At 43.2% G+C, this 24,229-nt stretch overlaps 1 protein-coding gene across 3 annotated transcripts; it reads left to right on the top strand.

The window, feature by feature from the left end:
* Positions 1-1,632: 1,632 nt before the first annotated feature.
* On the top strand, positions 1,633-23,299 carry cpeb2 (cytoplasmic polyadenylation element binding protein 2). 3 transcript variants are annotated; one of them, XM_042057980.1, is made up of 11 exons: positions 1,633-3,231; positions 5,444-5,713; positions 9,624-9,714; positions 13,137-13,187; positions 15,345-15,368; positions 16,348-16,521; positions 16,779-16,868; positions 17,170-17,288; positions 17,506-17,620; positions 17,740-17,921; positions 19,044-23,299. In XM_042057980.1, exons 1-11 carry the CDS (start codon positions 2,017-2,019, stop codon positions 19,269-19,271), a joined length of 2,559 nt encoding a protein of 852 aa, XP_041913914.1. In that variant the 5' UTR covers positions 1,633-2,016; the 3' UTR covers positions 19,272-23,299. The 3 variants fall into 3 exon arrangements, with proteins under 3 accessions (XP_041913914.1, XP_041913915.1, XP_041913916.1); XM_042057981.1 differs by lacking the exon at positions 15,345-15,368; XM_042057982.1 differs by lacking the exons at positions 13,137-13,187; positions 15,345-15,368 and having other exon boundaries at positions 1,634-3,231.
* Positions 23,300-24,229: the final 930 nt, after the last annotated feature.

Here is a 24,229-nt window from a genome sequence, read left to right as displayed (position 1 = left end):
GCTGATGGAATTAAAACAAATTAAGTTATGAATGTTTGTGTTTTACAGTCCATTATTCCATGACATCAGTGTTGTCACTTGTTCCACACTTTGACAACAGCAAATGTCCTACGATGGAGAATGAAATACATTAGGACATCATAGACGTGAATAAGACATAGTGCATTCAGTATAGAAAAGCACTCCTCAAGACACCAATTGCAGTACAGCACCAGATGAAAAGTAGATTGAGTTCATGATTATTCCTGGTGGCATCCTGGTTCATCACAGATAATTTACACACACATAATACACAGTATTCAGTGATTTAAACAAAATTCATTAACATGATATATGAACTCTACAAATACCCAAGCACAATTAGAATATTTCTCTTGCAATACCCAGAAATGATGGCCTTCAATCATCGGCTGTCATGGGGACGTATACAATAGCTGAGATACTCACCCAATGAAAAAGAAAGAATAAAAGGTTAAAAATGGCCCTGTAAAACTGCTTAAAATGTTCAGTTGTTGGGCACACCCTTAGAGCTTTTTCAGTGTCTTTCTTGCCTGCCTTGCCCCCATGTTGTCTACATTTGTATAGGCCTACTCCCCTTGTTCTGGTCAAAATTTATATGAAGCTGTTCAATTGACTTTTAAACTCCAAATCTAATTTGCATGAGTAACAACCGGTCACCTATCAAAAACCTGTGCTTTTCAAAGCTACATTTAACCAATGAATATTTGGGTACCCCTCCACAGAAATGCTCGTTTGTCTGAGGTCAGTCAGTAGCACGTGTGTGGGTGGGGTGGGGTGTCTGTAGTTGTATGTGTGTAGTTGCTTATGTCTCTGCTGGTCAAAAATGACTCGAAGACAATCTTTGTACACTGGTGGTATAGCTTTTATCAAAATATGAACAAAAGCAGTCTTTTACTTTTTCTAGGGATAGGCTACACTAATAATAATAATAATAATAATAATAATAATAATGGATTTACATAGCATTTTAAACGTGCTCTTTTAAATCCGAAGTGCACTTTGGGCTTGCATATGCATGAAGAATAAATCTCTTTGACATGCAGCTGCATTTTAATATGCTATTTTTAGAAGCAAGCGTCACTGCTCATTGTGACGCGTCGGCAGAAGCTGGACAGAAGTCTCCAATGCAGTGGTGGTACAACGCCATATGGTCACAAATAGATACCTAAAAGTGAATATGGAATAAGCCATGCTATCTGTCCTGCCAACGCCTCAACCAAAAATTGTGGCAACTGATAGCCTATTGATATTAAACACTTTGGATTAATGAATTACATCAGATAAATTATTTATTTAAACTAATTATTTAGTGCCTATTACAATGATAGGCACTGAACTAGAATAGTGACAAATACACCCGGGCATGAATGAGTTAATTACCGGCTTATTACGAGTTTCTAGTTAGGCTATCCTACAAGTAATTCATTATTTCAGCCAACGCAGAACGACAGAGGGGGGTAGGCTACTTTTTTGTGTGATGCAAGTGTCCTGTGCTGGCTCCAGAAATCCACCCGTGAATCCTGCGGCGGTACAAATGTGCAGCCAAAATATTTCTGTTCAATATTCAAAAATCCTGACGCTGTACCGCACCTTCTGAATAATTAATGAAATGACGTAACCAATGCAGTGTCAGCTGTAGCCCAAACTGGAGGAGAGGCGGGGCCAGAATAAATCATGATGCAGTCGTGACGTCCATTCGGGGGTTTTAATCCTTTGCCGCAGCATATCAGCAGGTAATGAGAGGAGGGGGACGTTTGGTCGGTCGGAACGAATTTACGACGATACGACCAAATTAAACCGGATGGTGGACAAAAATCATTAACACTTTAAACGTAGGAATACCCAGGTCGAGGCTACTACAAGGAAAAACGACCGACTCGACCTTGGCCCCTCCTCTTTCGTTATAGGAAGCTGAGCTGTATTATCTAACACTAATATAGCCTATTCTTATTGTTGTAATTGAAAAGACGCAACTTTTTTATTTTAATCAAATAAATGGGGGATTACGGATTTGGCTTGCTTCAGACAGTAAGTATAAACAACAACAGCATTACACTCTTGGGCGGAGGCGCTTTCAGATCCTACTCGACCCCCTCTCCGGTGTCCACCGGCCAGCTCTCCCCCAACTCGACTCCTGTTTCTGGCAACACCGTCCCCGGCGTGTCCTCTCTATTCCTGTCAGCTGCTGCGCATCAGCAAAACATGCAGGATGGGCCTGTGGGGGTGACAACCTCGCAGCAACCACCTTTAATCGAACAAACCAACGACAACAGCAGCAAACACGAGCATCTGCAATCTAACAGCAGCAACAACAACCACAGCAACCAACTGGGCTTTAACACACAGGACTACAACGCCTTGTGTCAGAACCAACAGCAGTTCGACGATTTTAAAGCAACTGTAGGTCAAGAACAGTTCTGTCCGACGCAGTCGATCTGTGACCTTCAGCACGACCGGAAAATACATCAGCAGTTAAGTCAGCAGGCTGAGTTCGGCTGCTCGGAGCCACCCCCACCCCTAAGAGAATTTAGTCACCTGCCTCAGAAGCAGCCTTACACCACCGCCGGCCCGAACGAATCCGATCCAAACACGGACTCGAGCCACGATCAAATTCGCAGTTTATCGGTGGAGAAGGCAGAAGCCGATGTGGTTGCTGCCGCGTCGCAATCGCCCACTTCCGTGAATCCAAACAAGGTAAATATCCAAATGGACTCCCCTAACTCCCATCACATAAACAACGGCAATGGCACCGGTACCGGCAATAACATACTGCCCGGAGGTATCGGAGCCGGCTACTCCAACCTCCCACATCAAGATATGCAGAATGCGGGAGGTGGCTCGGCTTCGCCGTCTCTCCCCGGTTTCGGAACTCCCTGGTCCGTTCAGACGAGCTCCCCACCACCACCTATCTCCAACTCAGCCAACCCCAGCCACGCAAACGCGATGAACCCGATACCAAACGCAGAACACGAGAACAATTTCTACCCGGGGATTCCCTCCTCCATCAACCCGGCCTTCTTCCAGAGCTTTTCGTCGGTGTCTACTAATCCTTGCGCCGGGATTAACGTGCAGGGCTTCAGCAGCCCTTTCTCGCCCCAGATCAACATCCCCCAGCAGCAGCCTCAGAGCCGCCGGTCCCCGGTCAGTCCCCAGATGCATCCGCAACAGGGAGCCTTTCTGCAGCAGAGGAACAATTACAACCATCACCAGGTGAGGCTACAGTTTAAATTCAACCGCAGTGTTTTGCTGTGCGATATCAACCCTTAACCTGGCATCTTTAATCGCATTACAAAATACCAGTTGCATCTCTTGGACAATGGGCGTAACAATGTATTATCTTACACTGTCACATTGATTATAACCTGCTTATTACAAATATACCTTTATGTTCACGGTGGAATTTGATGAGTGAACAATTTAATGTATCCACTGCCAAGATAATAGAGCATAGACAATGCACCATTCCTCCCCTGCCACGCTCAAACCCCAAGCCATTGTCAGTCCTATGTGATGAATACAAATGCGGCCTTGTCTGTGCGAAACAGCGCACTCCAGAGTAGCATTAGACAATCGACTGCTATGCGCTAGTTTCTCTAGCTTGCATTCCACATTTATATCGCCATTCCATATTGCAAATGAAGCGTTGCACCACTGAGCTGATACGTAGACAGCATTTTATTCATTAATGTATCAACATGAGAGCAGAGCTCTGCCACTGCGAGCAGTCGTGACATTGTAAGAGACACTCACGTGACATTCCAGAGATAACATGGCCTCAAGGACGCCTGTGTGTGTGAGAGAGAGTGAGTGTGCTTGTGTGTGAGACAGATCGATAGACTGATAGATAGAGAGAGAGAATAAACGCGTCGTAAACGATATAAAGAAGTATATTAGTGCAATGTCTTTTTTTTAATCTGTTTTGACGCGCACACGAGATAACTCTACTCATAGGAATGACATGAGTAAAAGGAGATACAAACTTCGCCACATGAAAAACGGGTCACTTCACTGTATTCGTTTTGGTTTATTGAAGAACTGGTTGGACGTTCCATGACCTCTTTCCATGTGGCAGTTGGGGTTCACAGGGTAGAGGCATCAAAAGGTGGAGGAGAGACGGGGAGGGAGGAAGAGATTCAGTCACATGACAATGTCAGGGAGTGGTCCTTTGTGTATAGACATGTAGACATATTGAGACATCACAGGCCCCAGTTACAAAATCACTCTTAAGTGAAGTTATAGGCCTAGTAGAGTGTTGAGGATGACCATAGCTGCTTAGGTCAGTAGGCTATCTCAAGTCTTGAAGTACCTGAGTGGTGTGTGTGTGTGTGTGAGAGAGAGATGAGTCTTGATTTTTCTATCTCTGTTTAACATAAACTGTAAGGAATATGAAATAGCCAGTTAATAACAACTTTCATTTTACATGTATAAATCTCTCTCTCTCTCTCTCTCTCTCTCTCTCTCTCTCTCTCTATGTGTGTGAGTGTGGGTTGGACTAAACTCAGCAAATCTAGGCACTTCTGCAATCTTGTCTTCAGTCTAGACGTTGTCAGATGGAAATAGACGGTATTGAATGACAAACACGGCCTAACTTAGAGACCTTTTGTGTCCTAAATCACAGAAACAGCCAGTTGTAAATGGCATTGCTACAAAATACATTTATTTTGTCCCAATGCAGGCTAGGGTTCTGTAGGCAGTAGGCATCAATGGTAACTATGATCTCAAGTGAAGTCATACATTATTAGTTTACATATATGCATAATATATGTCATCTTTACCATATTTACTCATGAATGGCAATGTGAATCAGACACATATGTATGTTTTAGAAAACAGCAAGGGTGTGTGCAGGTAGGCCCAGGGCGTGTGGTGCATTGCGCATCGCAGTCGACCCGTGTGTGCATGTATGAGTGAGTGGGAGAGTGCTTTGCTGGAGTCCGAGTGCACAGGACACACTGTATTAGACCTAAAGCCCTAAAGCCTCTTAGCCCTGTCGTCACTGCAGGGCCGGGTATGCAAGGCCACTGTTGCTGGAGAAAATTTGTTGTGGGAGCGATTAGGACAGTGGAGCACAGCGCACCCAGCCAGCTGCACACGCATATATGCCAAAACAAATGCAAAATACAAATAGACTCACATTATATAATTGTGTCTAGGACGTGCACGGACAAAGAGTGTGTGTTTAATGAGTGATTCTGCACATGGATGTTTTTTGTCTTTATCTCTCTCTCTCTCTCTCTCTCTCTCTCTCTCTGTATCTGTCTCTCTGCCTTTCTCCCCCAAGCAGACATAGATGATTATGCATGCACACAGGCACATGCACACACACGCACGCACACACACAAACACACACACACACACACTTACAATTGTCTCAAAATGATACCTTCAGTGTAATTAAATGGTCCCCCTTGCCTTCCTGCAGCCCATGATGAAGCAGTCTCCCTGGGGGGGCAGTCACCAGGGTAGCGGCTGGACTTCTGGAGGGATGTCCTGGGGAAGGGACCACCGTCGCGTAGGCATGGGGGTCCCTGGCTCCATGAGCCAGGTGTCCCCCATGAAGAAGCCCTTCTCCAGCAATGTCATTGCCCCTCCCAAGTTCCCCCGCACGGGCGGTTCCCTGGGGCCCAAGTCCTGGATCGAGGAGAACGTTTTCCGCACAGATAACAACAGCAATACCCTGTTGCCACTGCAGGTATGGTGTATGTTTGTGTGTGTGTGTGTGTGTGTGTGTGTGTGTGTGTTGTGTGTTGTGTGTGTGTGTGTGTGTGTGTGTGTATATACATGGATAGCCAGATGCGTTTGTGGGCCATAGTCTTGTGCCTGCATGGGTTCGTTTTAATGCTCACAGGTGAGTGCAGTATTTCAGGAGCTTGCTCATGTGCTCTGTGCAAGAATGTCTCACTTCCCCTAATGCCTCCTGATCTCAGTCATATGCAAACGGTATATGCCAGAGTATCAATCAAAAAACCTTCATATGGATTCTATACCTTTTACACATGACCATATAGGGAGGGGTTTGGTGAGAAAATAATCTTGTCCAATCAGGGATGACCATTGGATTTTCTCTGGAAATGAAGCACAGCATCTTCCCACAAGGCCCAATCAGTCACAAAGGGTGACTACCTATCTGTGTTAAGGTCATGTGATGCATCACTCTCTGTCTGAACAGGCCAGGTCCCAGTCAAGACAAACACTATCACAAGATGTCCGCAGTGACAGAGTTGAATTGATTAAACCTGAAAGATAGGCGGATGGCTCACCATTATTCACACTGATATCCTAAACAGGTGGATGTGTGTATGGTAGTCTTCTATTTTGTTTTAAAGACGCAGTCTGTGCAGTGCATTCCTGTCTGCAGTGGCTTCCGTGCTTGTCATATTTTCTTGAGAGAAACATTAAATGTAAACAGAAAGGCCATATGGCCGTGGATGTTAGATGCAGTGCTGTGTGTGTGTGTGTGTGTGTGTGTGTGTGTGTGTGTGTGTACGTGTTTGTTGGAAGGAGGTTGGACAGCCTTTCACTCTAAGTGGAAAAATGCTGGACTCAAAGGATTACAGAATAATTTCCTGAATTATAAGCTGGAGCTCGATCCAGGGAGCAAGAGAGGAATTGAAAGGGATTGAGAGCGAGTGAGAGAGAGAGAGAGAGAGAGAGGGTGAGGGGTGAAGGACTTTGAGCCTGGTTTCAACATATGGGTTTCGGAGCCAAAAAAAGAAAAAAGGGAAGGCAACAAAATATCAGACATCAAAAGGAGGGGTAAGGACTTAGTAGAGACATGCAAAAACACCTCTAAGGACTTCTTAGCCAAGCCCAGTAAACCAAGAGAATGGGGGTCATTTGCATCTCAATCAAGCACTGCCACATTCATTTATTGTCAACAATGGCAAAGGTGTTGGCTGGTAGGAGTGAGTTGGGTGTTGGAGACGTTACTCAATTCAAGTCTGCCGTTACCACCTCATTAGTGTCACTACCTTGGAAACAGGGTGAAGGTTGATGCCTTCACCATGGGTTTCGAGCTGTGCCCTGTCCAATATTGTGGAAGAAACATTATGGCATATGCATCTTTGGAAACCTTTTGGCCTAAATGTAGTGGGGCTTCCGTTGGAGTTGTTAGTCATATCCACATAGGGGCACAGCGTCCTCACTTGTCCCTTTAAAGGGTACTTACTGCCTAGTGGAGCTCAGCATACCTCTCCAGAACTTGGGCTGGACAAACATGCTGGTTTTCCCTGACGTGATGTTTTCAGTAGCTGGCCCTCGTCACTCCCTCCCTCCCTCCTTCTCCCTCTCTCTCTGTCTTCCTCTCTCTCTCTCTCTCTTAAGTGCTCTCCCTCTCTCTGTCATTCCTTCTCCCTTTCCAGGAAGCTGGCGCGGCACGGCGGTATTGTTCATTTCCATAAACAGTGTCCCACTCGGAATTCCTAGCATTCCACGCATGTCTCTTCTCCTCTCCTTTCCTGTCCTTTCCGTGTTTCCTTCCTGCCTCGCGGTGCTGTCGGAACACACGCTGCTGCTGGGGCCCACGTTCCAGCTCCAAATCCACTCCGTCATCAGCTATGGAGAATAGGGAGAAAGTGAAAGACAAGAGGAAGTGTGGCCTAAAGAGTCCAGAGCTGTTTACTTAACATCACTCAGTCGCACTCAGGGCTGGCTGGGACTTGGAAAGCGACCTGCTCGCTCATGCTCCCAGCCCCAGGTTTACATTTTCGGGACCGGCTTTATTTTTGGCCCTCCTGGAGCGATCGCTATTGCTATCTTTAGCCAGCCCCTCCGACACCTTGAAAGCGGTGCAGCGGGTTAAGCTCTCGTAGCGTGAGGCAGGGCGCACAGTCGCACTCGTAGCGTGAGGCAGGGCGCACAGTCGCACACGGCCCGAACCCGTCACCTGTCCCCACCGCTCCCCCTCCCCCCCCCACCCCCTGCCTCTGGCCCCAGGAGTGACAGCACGGATGGCTAAGCTCCTCTTTAAACAGCAGCGCCCAGGCTAAAGCAGACAGGCTCACCGGGCGGAGCACATGGCACTGACAGATTGAGCTCCTCGGCTGTCCGGTGCATGACGCAGGAGCGGGCAGGGCGAGAGGCTCGCCATGGGAGATGCCGCTCACCAAATCTGTCAGCCTCCGATTTTTAGAAGAGAGGGAGAGAGAGAGAGAGAGACAGAGAGAGAGAAAGAGTCCAATGGTGACATCTGTGTGTGCTGATTCATTCCAACAAGGCTCTTCAATGGCGAGGCTGATGAATGACCACAGATGCAAGCTCTGATCACAGTTTAAGGCACCATTCTTTCTCTAAAGCTTTCAACTCATACATCAAAAATGACAACAAGTGACAAATGTCTTCCTAGTTATAAATTAAATCTTACATTTGGAAGACTTGGTGAAATGTGGGATGTTAATCTCTGTTATCATGCTCTTTCAGATAAGTATTCATTGTAGTCTCTCTCTTTGGGTTTTGTGATACAAACCTGTGTGTCGCTGGTCCCCTTTGTCTCGTTTAATTGGTGTTTTTGTCCCTTGGATGCCCCTAAAGCCGGGCTGGGCTAATAACAGGCTTGGAGAGAAGGACTCTGCTTGGGTTTGAAGTAATCTGGTATTATCCCAGAGACTATTTCCCAGGCCTTCTGCCGCTGTTTCAGACTTTGAGAGTGGCCATTCACGCCCAGTTTCTGGATGAGAACCAGCACAATGACTGACACGTGTTTAGTTTCACTTTTCTAATACTTTGCTCCGGTCCAGAGCAATCAGATGTTTGAGGCTAAGGCCAGCATTGTGGATTGGGCCTGGGTTTTGGATTAGAGGTTAGAGGATTGGAAAACCTGTGGGGTTTCGTAGGTTTTATGTCCTGTGGTGTGTGTTCAAGTATTAAGCGTGGCATATTGTGGGTTTATATATTACATACAGGAGTTAAAGGAACATTCCAACCCCCCCCCCCCCCCCCCCCCATAGCAAACCAAACCTAGGTACCTTTGGAATCTTTTACTGCCATGCTGCAATGCAGTACTGGGATGCCCCCCTTGTCTAAATATCGCACGGCAGGGTGAAATGCTGCCCCCCACCCATTAGCCACTGTCCTGCCACATAACAATGGTGAGGTCATCGGCTCTCAACCTAGTTCTCCCCTAAGAATGCGGCTCCTGGTTTCTGGCTGGGTTCCCTGGAGGGCTGCGGCGAACCCTTTGCGGGCCAGTGGGGGGAATCTGTTGTGGAGGTGGCGCACGGCGCAGGCACACACTATTGTGGCCAAGTTGAATAAACACGGAAAGAATTTTCATCCGCATACGCACAGCACGCACACACGCACACCCACACACACGCGCGCACACACACGCGCCTGCCCGCACGCCCCACCAGCAAATAGTAATCCTGTAATACTCCTGCTCCTGAAAACAGTTGTTTTTTGTTTGTGTGTGTGTTTGTGTGTGTGTGTGAGAGAGAGAGAGAGAGACAGAGAGAGAGAAAGAGGGACAGTAAAAGTGGCAACTATAAGGTGTGTGCATTAGTTTTGAACCTGTTAATGAAATCTCTGAAGCCAATTTGCATAGTCTGCTTGACTTGTTATAGCCTCCTATCTAACTTCTCTCTGTGTGTGTGTCTGTTCTTTAGGATCGCCCCAGAATGTATGACAGTCTAAATATGCACTCCCTGGAAAGCTCCCTGATTGACATCATGAGGGCTGAACAGGACCCCCTGAAGGGTGAGTTTCACATCAGTCGTGCACCTGCCATTCTGTGTTGGGGGAAGGGAAGGTCTTATAAGCAAGCTACACCAAGCACATAACTGAAGTGTTCAGTTCGCGGAATGTAAAAATAGTTTTAGGAGACTTGTGTAGTTTTTTAGAATGAACGCAATGTCTGGTCTGATGGTCCCGTCTGGTGTAGCCAGTTGCATTGATTAGGAAGGAAGCTAATTGTTGCAGCAAATGGTCCCCGAACGGAATGCTTTAGTTACATGCCTGGTGTAGTCTGCCTGTTAAAGACGGCCAGCCTTCGGAAACAGGGCTGTTGTCTTCACATGTGTGGATGTTAATAGAAAGAAAAAATATGTTCCACTCATCGCCTCCACTACCACTGTGCCACTGATCTCACAGACACCTTTTTTGCAGACAAGGGACAATACAAAATAAATGCAGGAGGAATATGCCCTGCGTACAGTACATTCATATTCTACATTAATATGCTCCTATAGAGAGACCATATTAAGATCAAACTAACAGCGGTCTCCTACAGTCTTCCAAATTGGAAATGTGCTGGTTGAAACATGCCAGTGAGAATGTATGGATTTCATAATGCTTGCAGCAGCTTAGTATCTGACTCCAAATCCCATTAGGCAGGCTCTCAAAGTGCTGAGAATAACAGAAACATTCTTTGCCATCCCCAAGGCTTACAATAGCACAGTATGGCTTCAGTTGGCATTAATTTCTTTTCAAGTTAGCTCTTTTAAGACGGTTCATGGCTTTTAACGGTGAGGTTCAATGAGCTCAGTTTACACTGTATGTACGCTGCATAGTGTGATTGTACAGTGAAGTTTATACAGTGGTAGAATAAACTCTCTCTTTGTGTGTTTGTGCATGCATGTGTGTTAGTGTGTGTGTGTGTGTGTGTGTGTGTGTGTGTGTGTGTGTGTGTGTGTGTGTGTGTGTGTGTAAGTGTGTGTGTGTACGCGGGTGCGCTTCGCTCTGCTCACAAGTTTGAACACAGTTTAAGTGAAATTGTGTTCTGTGTGTGTGTGTGTGTGTGTGTGTGTGTGTGTGTGTGCATATCCCGGTGCAGAGACCAGGGATCCATACATCCTGCTCTGCTGTATTCTACTGGGCTCTGGGCGTGGCCTTGCAGAATACAGCAGAACAGGCACACAGAGCAGCATTTACAGCTCAGAGAGAGAGAGAAAGAGAGAGAGAGAGAGAAAGAGAGAGAGAGCAATCCATTATGTATTAATTATAGAGAAAGACTGTATGTGTGTGTATGGAGGTGTGAGTGTGAGTGAGGTAGAGAGAGCAATCTTCAGTGCATAAAGACTCAGAGAGAGAGAGAGAGAGCGAGAGAGAGAGAGAGAGAGAGAGACTAAATTTAGAGCAGGGTGCACTCAAATATACTGTGTGTGACAGCAAAGCGGGGGCAGGGTGAGGCAAGAACCATTTCAACCACCACGCAGCTGAAATAGCTAGGTGAGCCATGTAGTGCTAGTTTCAGCACACACCTAAAGAACACCACAAGTTGAAATAGCTGGGTGAGCTTCATTAAGCTTTGAGCCATGTAGTTCTAGCTTCAACACACCTAAAGACCACCACAAGCTGAAAGAGCTAGATGAGCTTCATTAAGCTTCAAGCCAAGTAGCAATATCTTCAACAAGCAGGGTGTCAGGGTGTCAGTGTGCCAATGTTACGGTTTACCCAGGAGCTCTGTCTGTACCAATCTAAATTAATCAGGAAAAACACTGACTGAGCATTGAGCTGATTCATACAATATGTGTAAATGTTGGGAACAAGCCCAGACTAGATAGCCTACGTATATTGGCAGTGGAATAGACAGGCGTGGCACTGGAATCTGCTGACAGATAATGTGAGATGTGCTGAGCTGATAGAGTTTAAGAAATGGGATGTAAACAACTCTTAGGGAGGGTATAATGGGTGCTAAATCATTGTAAATGCCTTCTAATATATGGTCACTGGACAGTGGACACACACACACACACACACACAGAAGATTGTTGAGGTCATCTCTGATGTTATGTGCCTGAAAGCAAAAAATAAAGCTACAATATGCATGACCTGCTAATCGCTGGTGCAAGAAGAAAACACTCCTCTTTCCTATTCCTCTCTCTGCCTCAGCCATCCAACCACAGGCACCCACACATTTAACAGACATCTTGGAAGCCCAATCCATGACTTTGAGCGTCCCTGAGCTTCTTATTGGTTTAAGGCAAAGTCTTGATGAGAAAATTCTGAAGGAAACATTTGTGCAGAGCTGTCCCGTCTGTTCAATGAGCCTGACACACAAAAGCACTTGAGGTGTTCTGTAACCATACAGTTTTGAGAACCATCAAAAATCACACAAGATATCTCTAAGTCAGGGGTGGGCAAACTCCCACTTTCATCCGGCCCGCCAAGCATTTCATTTGGTTATCAGGCTGCTCCCTATTTATTTCCTGCGATAGAGACGACGTTGGTTAGCTTTACTGCAAACTGCTTTTTTTTGCAGTAAAGCTAACCAAGGGGGGGGGGGGGGTTGTTGTGCGGCCCGCCGGCCAGTTTTCAAAACCCAATGTGGCCCTTGAGCCAAAAGGTTTGCCCACCCCTGCTCTAAGTTATTGTGTGAAAGAACTGACTTTTTTGTTTGTCTCCTCATGTCCTCATTATGTGGTATATCACAACTCAAACATTAGAAATGACATGTGGCATGTTCCACAGAGGGCTTTGGAAAAAGGCAAAACATAATGTTAACATAGTGTAATGTCCGCTGTTCTTATAGCTTAGCATAGACATTTAGCAATGCTACAATGGACCTGATAATGAAAATGATTTGTGTAAGCTGCAGTACATCCAAGCGGCACAGATTGCTGAATATAACATGAAGACGAGGCTGCAGTGACAAAGTCGTGTTAGAAGAGGACCTTGTCTATAGGCTATGTATAAGGCTCTTGGCATACATGCCCATGAAGCCAGCAAGGGGATTTTTATGAGGGCTATGGTGCCAGAAGTGGGATGGAAAACACATCTGGCGTCTCATGTGATGGCCGATACTCAGACAGGTGACTCAGACGGCGATGTCTGCCCCAGCCCATCCAGCTCGTTGGGGCACATGGGCCGGGCGGCTTGTTTTGTATTCCGTCAGCACAGGAGATGGCTTTGTGCGTCGTCTGCAGCCTGAAAACAGAGGAGCCGTTGTCGGCGGTGTTCTTTGCCCTGGTTTTTTGGGGGCCTGGAACGAGTCACATGACCACAGAGCGAGCTGCCTCTCTCTCTCTCTCTCTCTCTCTCTCTCTCTCTCTCTGCTGGGCCCATGGTGGCACCCCTGGAGGTCTTGTCTTGTTGTCCATCTGTCCCATACTTGTCTCTCATCCTGCTCTCTGTCTGTCTGTCTTTCTCCCTGTCTGTGTGTCTGTCTCTCTGGTGTCCAGGCCGTGTGGGATGCCCTCACCCCGGGGCAGATGGCCTGCTCATGCTCAATGGTAATTATGTTCCTTCTTCTCATTGCTGTAGCGACTAATGATTCAGGCGTGGCCTCCCCTCCTCTGCATCAATCTGCATGCAATCTGACATGGGTCTGCACTGTGTGTGTGTGTGTGTGTGTGTGTGTGTGTGTGTGTGTGTACATCTGTATATGTTAATCTCGGCCAGCGGCTTCTTCATGCTGGAGATTATAGCTTTGCGCTAACTACAGGCTAGGGGATGGGGTTTAGTCTGAATCTGACATGAACTGGATGTCAAGCGAAGTCATTTTATTCATATAGAACCGTTTTAAACAACCTGTGGTTGACCACAGTAAAAGTGCTTTACACAGTAAAGGAAAGAGAAAAGAAAATGTTAATGGATCAAAATCCTTTCATCAAGGTCTAAGAGGAATTATTTTAAACAAATTAATAGAGAAATATTAGTCTGTAGACAGGGAGAGTAACCAGGCCAGCCACGTTGCCAGTGCTGTAACTGAGGAGAAGGTTGGTAGACATGTTCAACACAATTGGCCCAAGGTGATGAACTAAGACTTTTAGGACTTTTAGACTGACAATTGATACAATCTTGCTGTTGATTTAGCTAGACTGAACTGGTCTAGTGCTTTGCCAAGCTATTTGGTGCTTTACTGTCTACTTGGTTTCCCCCTTTACCTTGCTTGGAAGTGCTTTCTCAGAACTGGCATTTGTACACTGTTGTTTAATTAAACAGGTGGCTACACATTCAGTTTTTGATTACTGAAATAGGACTGTCTGAACTCTGAGCCCTTAAAGATGACCTCTACCACCAGGGCATACATGAGTTCACATCCTGCATAATGGTTTCATTATGAGCTCATATCATATTATATCATCAGCCCATATCTTAATTTAATAAGTTGTAAAGTGTTGGCCTGTCAGCCATGGCCAAAGTCTAAATCCTTGACCCATCACATTCTCAGTCTCTGAGTTTGCAATGGTGAGCACAGTTTGGTCATTGACATTTCCATGCAATCCTTTATGTGTGATTCTTACGGAGCCCCTAAGGGGACATGAGCAAAAAAAAATCTAAAGTTTAGTTTCATGTGCTCACGTGAAACTTTCATGTGCTCATGTGAAACTTTCATGTGCGCACATGAAAGTTTCATGTGCGCATGCAAAACCCTTTCACATGAAAGTTTTACGTGAGCACATGAAACTAAACTTTAGAATTTTTTTTGCTCATGTCCCCTTAGGGGCTCCGTAGATTCTGTCTGTTTGTTTGCTGTGTTTATTTTTAAGGGAAGATGGGTGTCACGTGTCTTGTATTTACACACACACACCCACACACACACACACACACACACACACACACATATCTATATCAGAAGGAATGCTGAGTACACTTAAATAATGTGAGTGTGAAACGGCTGTGAAGTGATTTCCTTCCTTCTGTGTAACTTTTATAAAAAAGTGAACGCTCAGTCTCTCCCTGAGGAGAAGCGAACTAGTTCAGCTTGTGGGTCATGTCGTGCTATAGGGTCACAAAAACAAGCTGGGGTTGTTTGTCTCTGGCTCAGCTGGAGGGGGGTGGGGAGGGGGTGTTTAAACGCATTGTCACATGATCCAGGGCACTAGTCCCTTTGCCTGGAAGTTACTTATCACATGGGACGTTCAGTAATGTAGATCACATGATCATCTGGAACGCCTGATGAGCACATGATAAGTGTGGGGTGGATGTGTTACAACTTTATCCTCAAGGATCAGAAACTCATCAGGTTACTCATAATGTCATATGTAAGACTTCCCATGAATAGATGACAAGCCAAGGGAATCTACTCCTTGCTTGGTCAAAGAGAAACTGATGTTTGATATTACATTTAGTGCATATTTCTATAGTATACTATATTGTGTGTCAAGAGTTGGAAATGAAGATGGAAAATAACATAGCAGACAGTCAACTTTGAATGTGGTTGGCCTTATGAAGTATTAAAAATGTCAGTCATATTTTTACCAGGGGAGACCTCACACCCACCTAGTCTCCTTTAGTAAACTGACCGTGTCCCTACAAGAGTAGAGCCTTAAATGAACATGAAGCCTAAGAGCTCATAAAACCTCCGCCCCATCCATCAGCACGTTCTCTATCTCGTTTCCACTCTCTTCTCTGCTAAAACTCTACTCTGCTTTGTTTACATGCAGCACGGAGCTATGGGAGACGACGAGGTAACGCCCCGCTCACTGTGATGTGCTGTGTGTGTCCGCATGGCTCACAATATGCGTGTCCTACATACATTCACGCACAGACACAACATGCTCATCATATAACTGCCTCCGTCATTAACTCTTCTCTCAAGTAACCAACGCCTCCACCGGCCTGTATACGGTGAAAGGCAGCTTTGTTAGTGGTCACTACCTGCAGCCACACTCCCACGTGCCTAACGCTCCGATAGGGACTAAGATTCTGCTTTATTATGTAATTCTGATTAATGACCAGTCCGATCACATGTTGATTATAGAATAAGGCCAAAACATGTTGGGATGTGGTGGGTTTCTCAACTCTTTCTCATTACTTTTAATATTATTCATAGGATGGCAAAAGCTATTTATTCATGAGTGAATATTTATTAGTCAGTATCTATTGTATTTCTGTTGTATAACAGCAGAATTTAATTTGCATTTACTTCAGTGTACCACTCCAAGGTAGCTCTTTCTTTCTAGAAGAATATTATTTCAATACAGGAAGTTAGTTCCCTTGATTGTATCACAATGTTTCTCAGGGAAATGGGTTGAATTAATTGTAAGCGTACCATTCTCATCAATCTATCAGCGTGTACTTCCCCTTGGAGTGAACCTGCTGTAATGCACACCAAGCCATCCAATCAGCTTTCCCTCTCATAGTCACTGAGAGTAGTGTGTCTTTACATGTCCACGTATGAAAGTACAGGTTAGATTGGACACGCACTCGACAGCAAACTGATTCGGTAGTATTACAAGCCATTTGGTAACAGGTGGTGATGATTCACATCACCATCAAATTTCACTAGAAGTTAACCCAGTTTGACTTGTTTGCTTGATGGGCGTGTTCAATTTAAGAACATGGCTGCCACCCACACTGCTGGTTTGCTGAAGAGGGTCTGGTCTCTGATTTTGCACTCCTTGGGGTTTCCCCAACAATCCGGTCTGACGCATCCTCTCCCAACAGGGCGCTCCTCCTTGTTTCCGATCGACGACGTTCTCCTTGACGATGGTCATGGCAACCAGGGCGTCCCTGGAGTTCTTGGCTCTCCTAACTGCTACGCTCACCAAAATGGGGAGCGTATTGAGCGCTTCTCTCGCAAGGTGTTTGTGGGAGGCCTACCTCCAGACATTGATGAAGGTCAGTACAGTGACTGGAGAACAAAATGTGTGCACAGGTTCTCAAGCTATGTATCTCATATAGGTGATACTATTGTGTTGATAATGATGGTGCTTTCTGTTATTTATAAATGTAAGAATTAAATGTTGAGCAACATTGTGGTTAAGGATTTCAGCAATGTAAATAGAACTTCTGAAGGTACATTTGGTAAGACATGAAGGCTTAAGGGTCATCACACACACTCACACACCATTTTTTTCTTCTTCTTTTCCTCATAGATGAGATCACCTCCAGTTTCCGCCGCTTTGGCCATCTGGTGGTGGATTGGCCCCACAAGGCCGAGAGCAAATCCTACTTTCCCCCTAAAGGTAACATCAACGGCCAGCTGACCAGTCCAGCCTCAGCCATGGATTTTTCCATATTACCTATAGACCCTTTCAACAATGATGCTGATAATGGAACTCTCTTGAAAGGGTCTATATGCCAAGCTAGTTTTAAACGATTTGTTTTGTGCAGAACAGAGGGTCTTGGTATTTTTCGGTAAAGGATGCTATATTTAGTGGGCTTCATGACTGCATACTGGTTGCCTTAGTTACAGGCTTGAACTGATTCAGTGCCTTGTCTAGCTGATAAGAGGAAATTGTGTGTGTGTGTGTGTGTGTTGTCTAGGTTACGCCTTTCTGTTGTTCCAAGAGGAGAGCTCTGTTCAGGCTCTGATCGAGGCCTGCTTGGAGGAGGATGGCAAGCTCTACCTGTGTGTTTCCAGTCCCACCATCAAGGACAAGCCAGTGAGTTTAGCAGCCAGCTTGTCAAAGCCAATTTATCCAGCACCAAAGCCTCTTGTACAAGCCTCACGGATGCCAGCCAACAAAATGTTCCAACTCACAGAATCAATTAGAGTGAAGTCGAAGCCAGACTTTAATGTGATGCTTCAGACAATGTTCATTTAATTTTGATAATACACTATAAATATTTTTTTTTCTGATTGTCTTTTCTATCCCTTAGGTCCAGATTCGTCCGTGGAATCTGAGTGACAGTGACTTTGTGATGGATGGCTCTCAGCCCCTTGACCCACGCAAGACCATCTTTGTGGGTGGGGTCCCTCGCCCCCTTCGTGCAGGTCAGCGCGCTTCACCGCTCACTAAAATCTCCACTCATTGCGGTCCATTTCTCAACCACTCTCTCTCTTGCCATCATTGCCCCGATTAACCCTCTGTTGTGGTGCTTTCCTCTCTACAGTGGAGCTGGCTATGATCATGGATCGTTTGTACGGTGGCGTCTGCTATGCTGGCATCGATACTGACCCAGAACTCAAGTACCCTAAGGGGGCGGGCCGAGTGGCCTTCTCCAATCAGCAGAGCTACATCGCTGCCATCAGCGCGCGATTCGTTCAGCTGCAGCATGGGGATATTGACAAACGGGTATGGAGCTTCTTCATCTAACTAGTAGAGGCTTATTGGTGGAATATGTGTTTTTTATTTTGGAAATACAATTATACCAGACCAAAGCTATCATAGTGAAGATACTAATAAGTAGTAGTGAGATCATATTTCCTTATTGACTCTTCATGTCAGGTCTGTATTATTTCATTCAATGTTTTAAGCCTTGATCAATTTAAAGAATTGCAATAAAAAGGCTGAAACATACAATCAAGACACACCACTTAGAAGATAGTCTAATAATTATGTTTAGAAACACACACACATATATATATATATATATATATATATAACAAAAACTGCACATTGTACTTTTGAAGAATTATGCTTCAGCTGTGAATGCCAGCATGAACAGTCAGCAATGGAACAGCAGTACAATCAGCAAGTGAGAGACTGAATCTGGAAATAAAATTATACCAGCAAGTGAGATACTGAATCTTAGGCAAATAGAGGTGAGTGAGGGCTAACTGAGATAAGTCAGGGAAAGACACATTCTCAGGCTTGTGGTGTTTTTGTTATTTAAAGGGGTAGAAACACGTATGAGTGTAATGTTATAATAGCAGCTGTCTCCATGGTGAGTAGCAAGCTTGTTTGAACTAAATTAGTCCAGAGGCCACACTGTCTAGGACTGGGCCTGGTTTGTCTTCCAGAACACCACATCCCAAGGCATTCAACTTCATCACGCAGTCTAGTTTTATCACTTCACCTGCTTGGAAATCATTGACAATTTCTAATCACTTTTAATTATTACCATCACAAGCAGGGCTATCTTCATAGACTGAGCTTTTAAGTAACTACCTATATTCCAATCCATTTCACTGCACCGGATTCAATATGATTTCTTTCCAATTAGATAAGGACTTGCATGTAGAGTGGTGAGACCTTCAAAAGTCATGTGCACTCTCTGACATACTGTCACAATAATTATATGTTGTTTTGCCATACTTAATAATTCCTATTATACATAAGTATAACAATAAGTCTTTGCACATATTTAATCTTTCTATTCAGCTGGTGGCACTGCCTGAACCAGTGGAAAACAGCCATTAGTGTGACCCTGACTGCTTTCTCACCTGTATGTGTGTACATCTCTGCCCCCTGCAGGTAGAGGTGAAGCCCTACGTCCTGGACGACCAGCTGTGTGACGAGTGCCAGGGGGCGCGCTGCGGGGGCAAGTTTGCACCCTTTTTCTGCGCCAATGTCACCTGCCTGCAGTACTACTGTGAGTTCTGCTGGGCTAACATCCACTCGCGGGCCGGCCGCGAGTTTCACAAGCCCCTAGTCAAGGAGGGAGCGGACCGCCCGCGCCAGATCCACTTCCGCTGGAACTGAGCGTCATCAAGAGAACAACAGAGAGAGAGAGAGTGGAGAGACGACGACACAGCACGAGGCAGGAAAAGTGCACTGTTCTGTCCCCTCACCCCTAAGCTATCAGTATAGAGTATGTAACAGTATACATTATAAGCAAATATAAATATATATGAAAATATATCTATATAAAATATAAATATGTATCTTTTGTAGCAGCCAAAACACTACAAGCCTCAGTTTTTCACCAAACCACCCGCCATCTCAGGCTTTGATGACTTTTTTGTGGTACTTTCATGTTTTTTAAAAAAAGGAGATTAACAGAAGAGAGATTGATTTTTTGTAGTTTTTTCAAATTATTTTTATATGTGAGATTTAAAGTAGATACGAGAATGTTTTTGCATGGGAGGGGGCAGCCTGTCCGTCTGTCTGTCTGTCTGTCTGCTGCTAGACCCCCCCCCCCCCTCAGCTGGTGGGCAAAGTGCGCACTTGTCTCTGGAAAAACCCTCGATTATTTAAATCTCTGACGCCTGCCCCAGGTCATTAACCAAAGGTAGCAACTAAGATAGGGAGCATGAAAGAAACATTTCTGCCACAAATGAAGTGAAAGAAAGCGAAAGGAAAACAACAAACAAACAAACAAAATGAAATCTCCTGATGTTTCAACGTGCTTCTTATACTTACAAATGAATAATTCTAGAAGACGACATGATTATATTTGCTCTCGATTTAGACCTGCAAAAAAGATAATACCTCAAAGTAACTAATCTGGTTTGTAGTTAGCTCTATCTACCATTGTTAATCACACAAGCTGTGTAAGAAGCTTTGCTGCTATATATAATATATGAACAGATGTATAGTTGTTATATTAAATGCCATCTACTAGAAAGGAATCATTAAAAATTAAAATGCAGTCCACACTCTCACTCAGATATGGCAACACATGTTGCTCATGAAGACTAGAATGTGAAATCTTAAGTGCATGTTTGTGTGTACGGCATTTGCAATGCATGTAGAATAGAGGTTACTGACAACATATAGAGAAAGAAAACAAGTAACAAAACTCATATTACAGAAAAAAGCTGAACACTATATGTAGCATGAACAAAATAAACTATCAACGACCTTGGTGTCAAATGTTAATTAAGTTGAGAAGTTATTACAGAAATAAACATGCATGCTGATGTTGATGTGATGATTGGTTTACATGATTATTCTATCAGAAACATTAGTTTTAGACTAGTACGTCTGGCCATCTTTGTGTATTCGGTGATTTGTGAGGATTTCGACACAAAAAGATGTAAAAAAAAACTGAGTGGTGTTTGTGGTTAGTGTCTGTGTAACGTGTGGCTGTAGTTAGTGTGGATTGAGGTTTTCGTTAAGTTTCAACGTAGATAAAGAAGAATATTAGGACAACATTTTGCCTTGACCCTACTTATTGTTACCTCCCTATACTCATACGCTCACCAGTGTTTCTCGATGTAGCATAGACCATAGCTGACAAAAGGCTAATAGCCAGATTTGAAAGAATTATCCAGTGTAAAATGGGTAGGCATTTTACATGAACACATTAGGTAGCCAATACAGGTTTCAATACACACAGGCAGTTGGTCAGAAGACAACACTTGTGTTTTTAGACAGAGCATACTACTCCTGTAGAGTTAGCTATGTTGTCCATTGATGCAATATGTAGGCACGTTTAAAAGGAGCTATAGAAGTCCTTTCTCAAATCAGAGTAAAAAAAAGTGGATATCACTTAATAGTGTCATTGGGGAATTAATACTTGAGAGAAAAAAAAATATATATATTTTCCTTTCCTCTTCCTTCAAATTCAGTTATGATCATGGAAAAAGAGCAAAGATATTGCAAAATTTGTGCCATTATGATTTATCCCCTCCCTGTGATCCTGTGCGGTTATAACACTTAATTAATTTACTCCTAGGGACAATCTCTCTAATAGCCGCAGATGCCAGCTCTACTGCTGGCTGTCTGGTACTGTACTGTATATTTGTGTGTGTTGATCTTATTTTATTTTCTGTGTCGTGTGCTTCTGTGTTTGTTTGTCTGTGAGCACCACGCCCAAGTGTTGCTGTCTTTTTGGTGTTTGTGATTCAAGCTTTTAAGTGTCTCTACTGTTACTACTTCAAGATGAGATTGTAAGGTTTATTTATTGAGTTGTGTTTTTTAAAAAATAGAGTATTTATTTGTCAATATGATACACATTTTGCATTTGCCCCCTCGACCTCTCTAATCACTTTTGATAATATATATAGTGCACTACATGTTCTGAATTTCCTACTCTTTGATTACAGTCCTTTGTTGCTCTTACCATTACGGTTATCAACAAGCTGGCTAACCCTGAAGTTCTGAAAAATGAAAAGCTGTCCGTTTTATTTACCTGTATGTCATCATTTTATAAATGATTTCACTTCCCTTGGACATCTACCTATTTTTTAACCAGATGATTTTAATATTCCTTATTTTTTCATAAGTTATTTAATATTTTTTGCAAGTGGGCTTAGGTTTTCTATGTGAATGCAGAGCAGTAATCTGTGTGTTCTAATGGAGGTCAGGGGGAATTTTGGGTAGTGCTTCCTTGCAGGCATTGCATGCTCTGCCTGGTCAAATCAAAATGGAGGATGAATCATGCATATGAGATTTGCTGAGCTATGCTTAAAAGATGAATTTAAATATGAAGGAACCTTTCACCTTAAGCGTCATGGTTCTTGTGACTGTCGACACTCCCAACAAAGCTATGTTAGAACTGGGTTTAAATGGTTGAAAGAGTGACACTAGAAAAAGCATCGGCACTAGCCACACCACTTTTCCCTGACACTGGCCTCTTTGTGTTGTGAGTACCGTGTCCGGTTTTCTGTGTTGAACACTGTTGCTTTGTACGCTTGTGTGTGTATGTGTGTATGCGTATGTGTATACGTGTGTGGTTATTTTTGTTTTTGTAAAAATCATATTTATTTCACTATTTTTGTAGACGAATAACTATTTGATTTGGATTGTATTTTTCTATTTCAATAGACTTATTTTACACATTTTATTTCCCCTAATATTTATAGTTCTGTCCAGAAGCAGGATTCTGTTTATGACGAAAAAGAAACAGAGACAGTTTCAAGAAACACCCATGCAATTATGTATATATTGATATATTAATATATAAACTCTTGTAATGTATTAATATGATTAATATATGAAAACATCACATTTTGTTTGAAGGAAATACACATTGAGGGTTCTATTATGTTCATGGAAGACACTTGAGATTTCCCCCCGTTGCATCGAGACTCTCGTAGCCTCTCCTCATTGATGCTCCGAAACTTGAATATAACACATTTTGAAAGGCTGACTAACCTCGAATCTGTGTTGTGACGTGCAATACTGTTTCTAATGTTTGTATAAAAAAAGTAAGAATAACAGTGTAAACCTTTTTAATGCAGATTTATTTTTTTCATTGCATATTTTGCAAATTTCTGATTCACAGTGTCATTTTTTACTGTCAGAAAATAAACCCCCTTTTCTTCATTGCAACTATTTTTAAATCCAGATATCTTTGTACTGATGTAAATGATTGTAGTTATTTTGGATAGTGTTTTGCTAACAAAAGGAGAGACTTTTTCATGCATATTTCTATTTCTTTTCATTTTGGTTTATTCTTTTTTATTTCATTTAAATAGACTAGTAGCAAAATACTTGGAATAATTTTTCATATTATGTGTCATTAATATTATTTTGTATTTTTATGTGGAATATATATAAATATATAATTTTATGATGCTAATTGCTAAAATATTATTTTACGTTGAATTATTTTTAAAGCTAAAATCTTTGTAATATTGTCAAAGTTACTAGTTTCTAAAATCAGAGTTTGTGTAGATTCACACAAGTGGTTTATGAAGTGTTCGGATTGTAATTATTACTGAATGGTTCTTTGATATGCAAATGAATATCGTGGATTTTTATTTTGGTTTGTTTTGTATTTAAATGGGGTGTTGATTACAATCTTTAATTTCCTGAATAAAGACCCATTCTGTTCGGACACAGTTTGCGTTCTGTTGTGGTTGATTATCTCGTAGTTAGTGAGCTCAGGTTAATCGACTTAATAGGTCTTGACACAAATTATTTTATAACTGGACCAGACATGAGACTTACATGGGCGGAAATTGATCTAGGTACTTGGAAAGACTGCATATGTAGAATATGAATTGATCTACTGCTAATTGATGACTTGTAGCAAGTTCTGTCAAAAGACCTGCATGAATATAGTGTCTCAGAATATTGTTTAACCCAAAACAACAATCACAATATCTGAGTGTAACTGCTCTAATCATGCCTGGCGTTGACATTCTGATGTTCCTCCTGCCCACCTAGATCTTCTTTCAGGGAGATCTAGTCTGGAACACAATAGTTCATAACCGTTTCCAGTTTTCAAAAATTGTTAGGCCAATCAGCGACAAGAAGGGAAGACGAAACCGAAAATTACTGTGATAAACAGAAGCAGCAACACCTGCAATGGTCAAAAAATGCAGATGGGAAAATGCAGATTTATTTACAGCAAAGGTAGACCATCATACATTGTTTTCTGACTGTTGATTCTGTTTATTGTCAGTTTGTAAAGTTTAGGCGAAGTAGGAAGTAACATTAGGAATCTCTGATCAATGTGATTGGTAAGGCTGGACCAATGATTTCAAAGTTAGTGCCCGTTCCAATGCAAGTGTTGGAAACATTTCCCAGTCGAGACTTGATCTTCTACAACTGGAATCACTGATCAACATTCTTATGTAGACTACCTGTAAGTCAATAGACTACTACACTTTGGCCAGCTTGAAGGTTTCTGTTTTAAGTTTTATGTAGAAAATTATAGAGAAAAAGAGTATTTTTAAAATACCATTTTGGGTCAGTATAGGCTTGTATGTTCTAGGCTTGTATAACTTAAAATCAGGCATGTACAGAGAAGAGATTAATATGACTCA

This window comes from Alosa sapidissima, chromosome 12, assembly GCF_018492685.1.
Source record: "Alosa sapidissima isolate fAloSap1 chromosome 12, fAloSap1.pri, whole genome shotgun sequence".
In the NCBI taxonomy this organism is placed as follows: Eukaryota; Metazoa; Chordata; class Actinopteri; order Clupeiformes; family Clupeidae; genus Alosa; species Alosa sapidissima.
This window is presented reverse-complemented; position numbering and strand designations above follow the sequence as displayed.

Bases quoted from the DNA above. Each gene is read 5' to 3' on its own strand.
- cpeb2 (XM_042057980.1), top strand. From the start codon at position 2,017: ATGGGGGATTACGGATTTGGCTTGCTTCAGACAGTAAGTATAAACAAC. The intron at 3,232-5,443 runs GTGAGGCTACAG...GCCTTCCTGCAG, and splicing joins ACAATTACAACCATCACCAG to CCCATGATGAAGCAGTCTCC. The intron at 16,869-17,169 runs GTAACATCAACG...TGTGTTGTCTAG, and splicing joins ATCCTACTTTCCCCCTAAAG to GTTACGCCTTTCTGTTGTTC.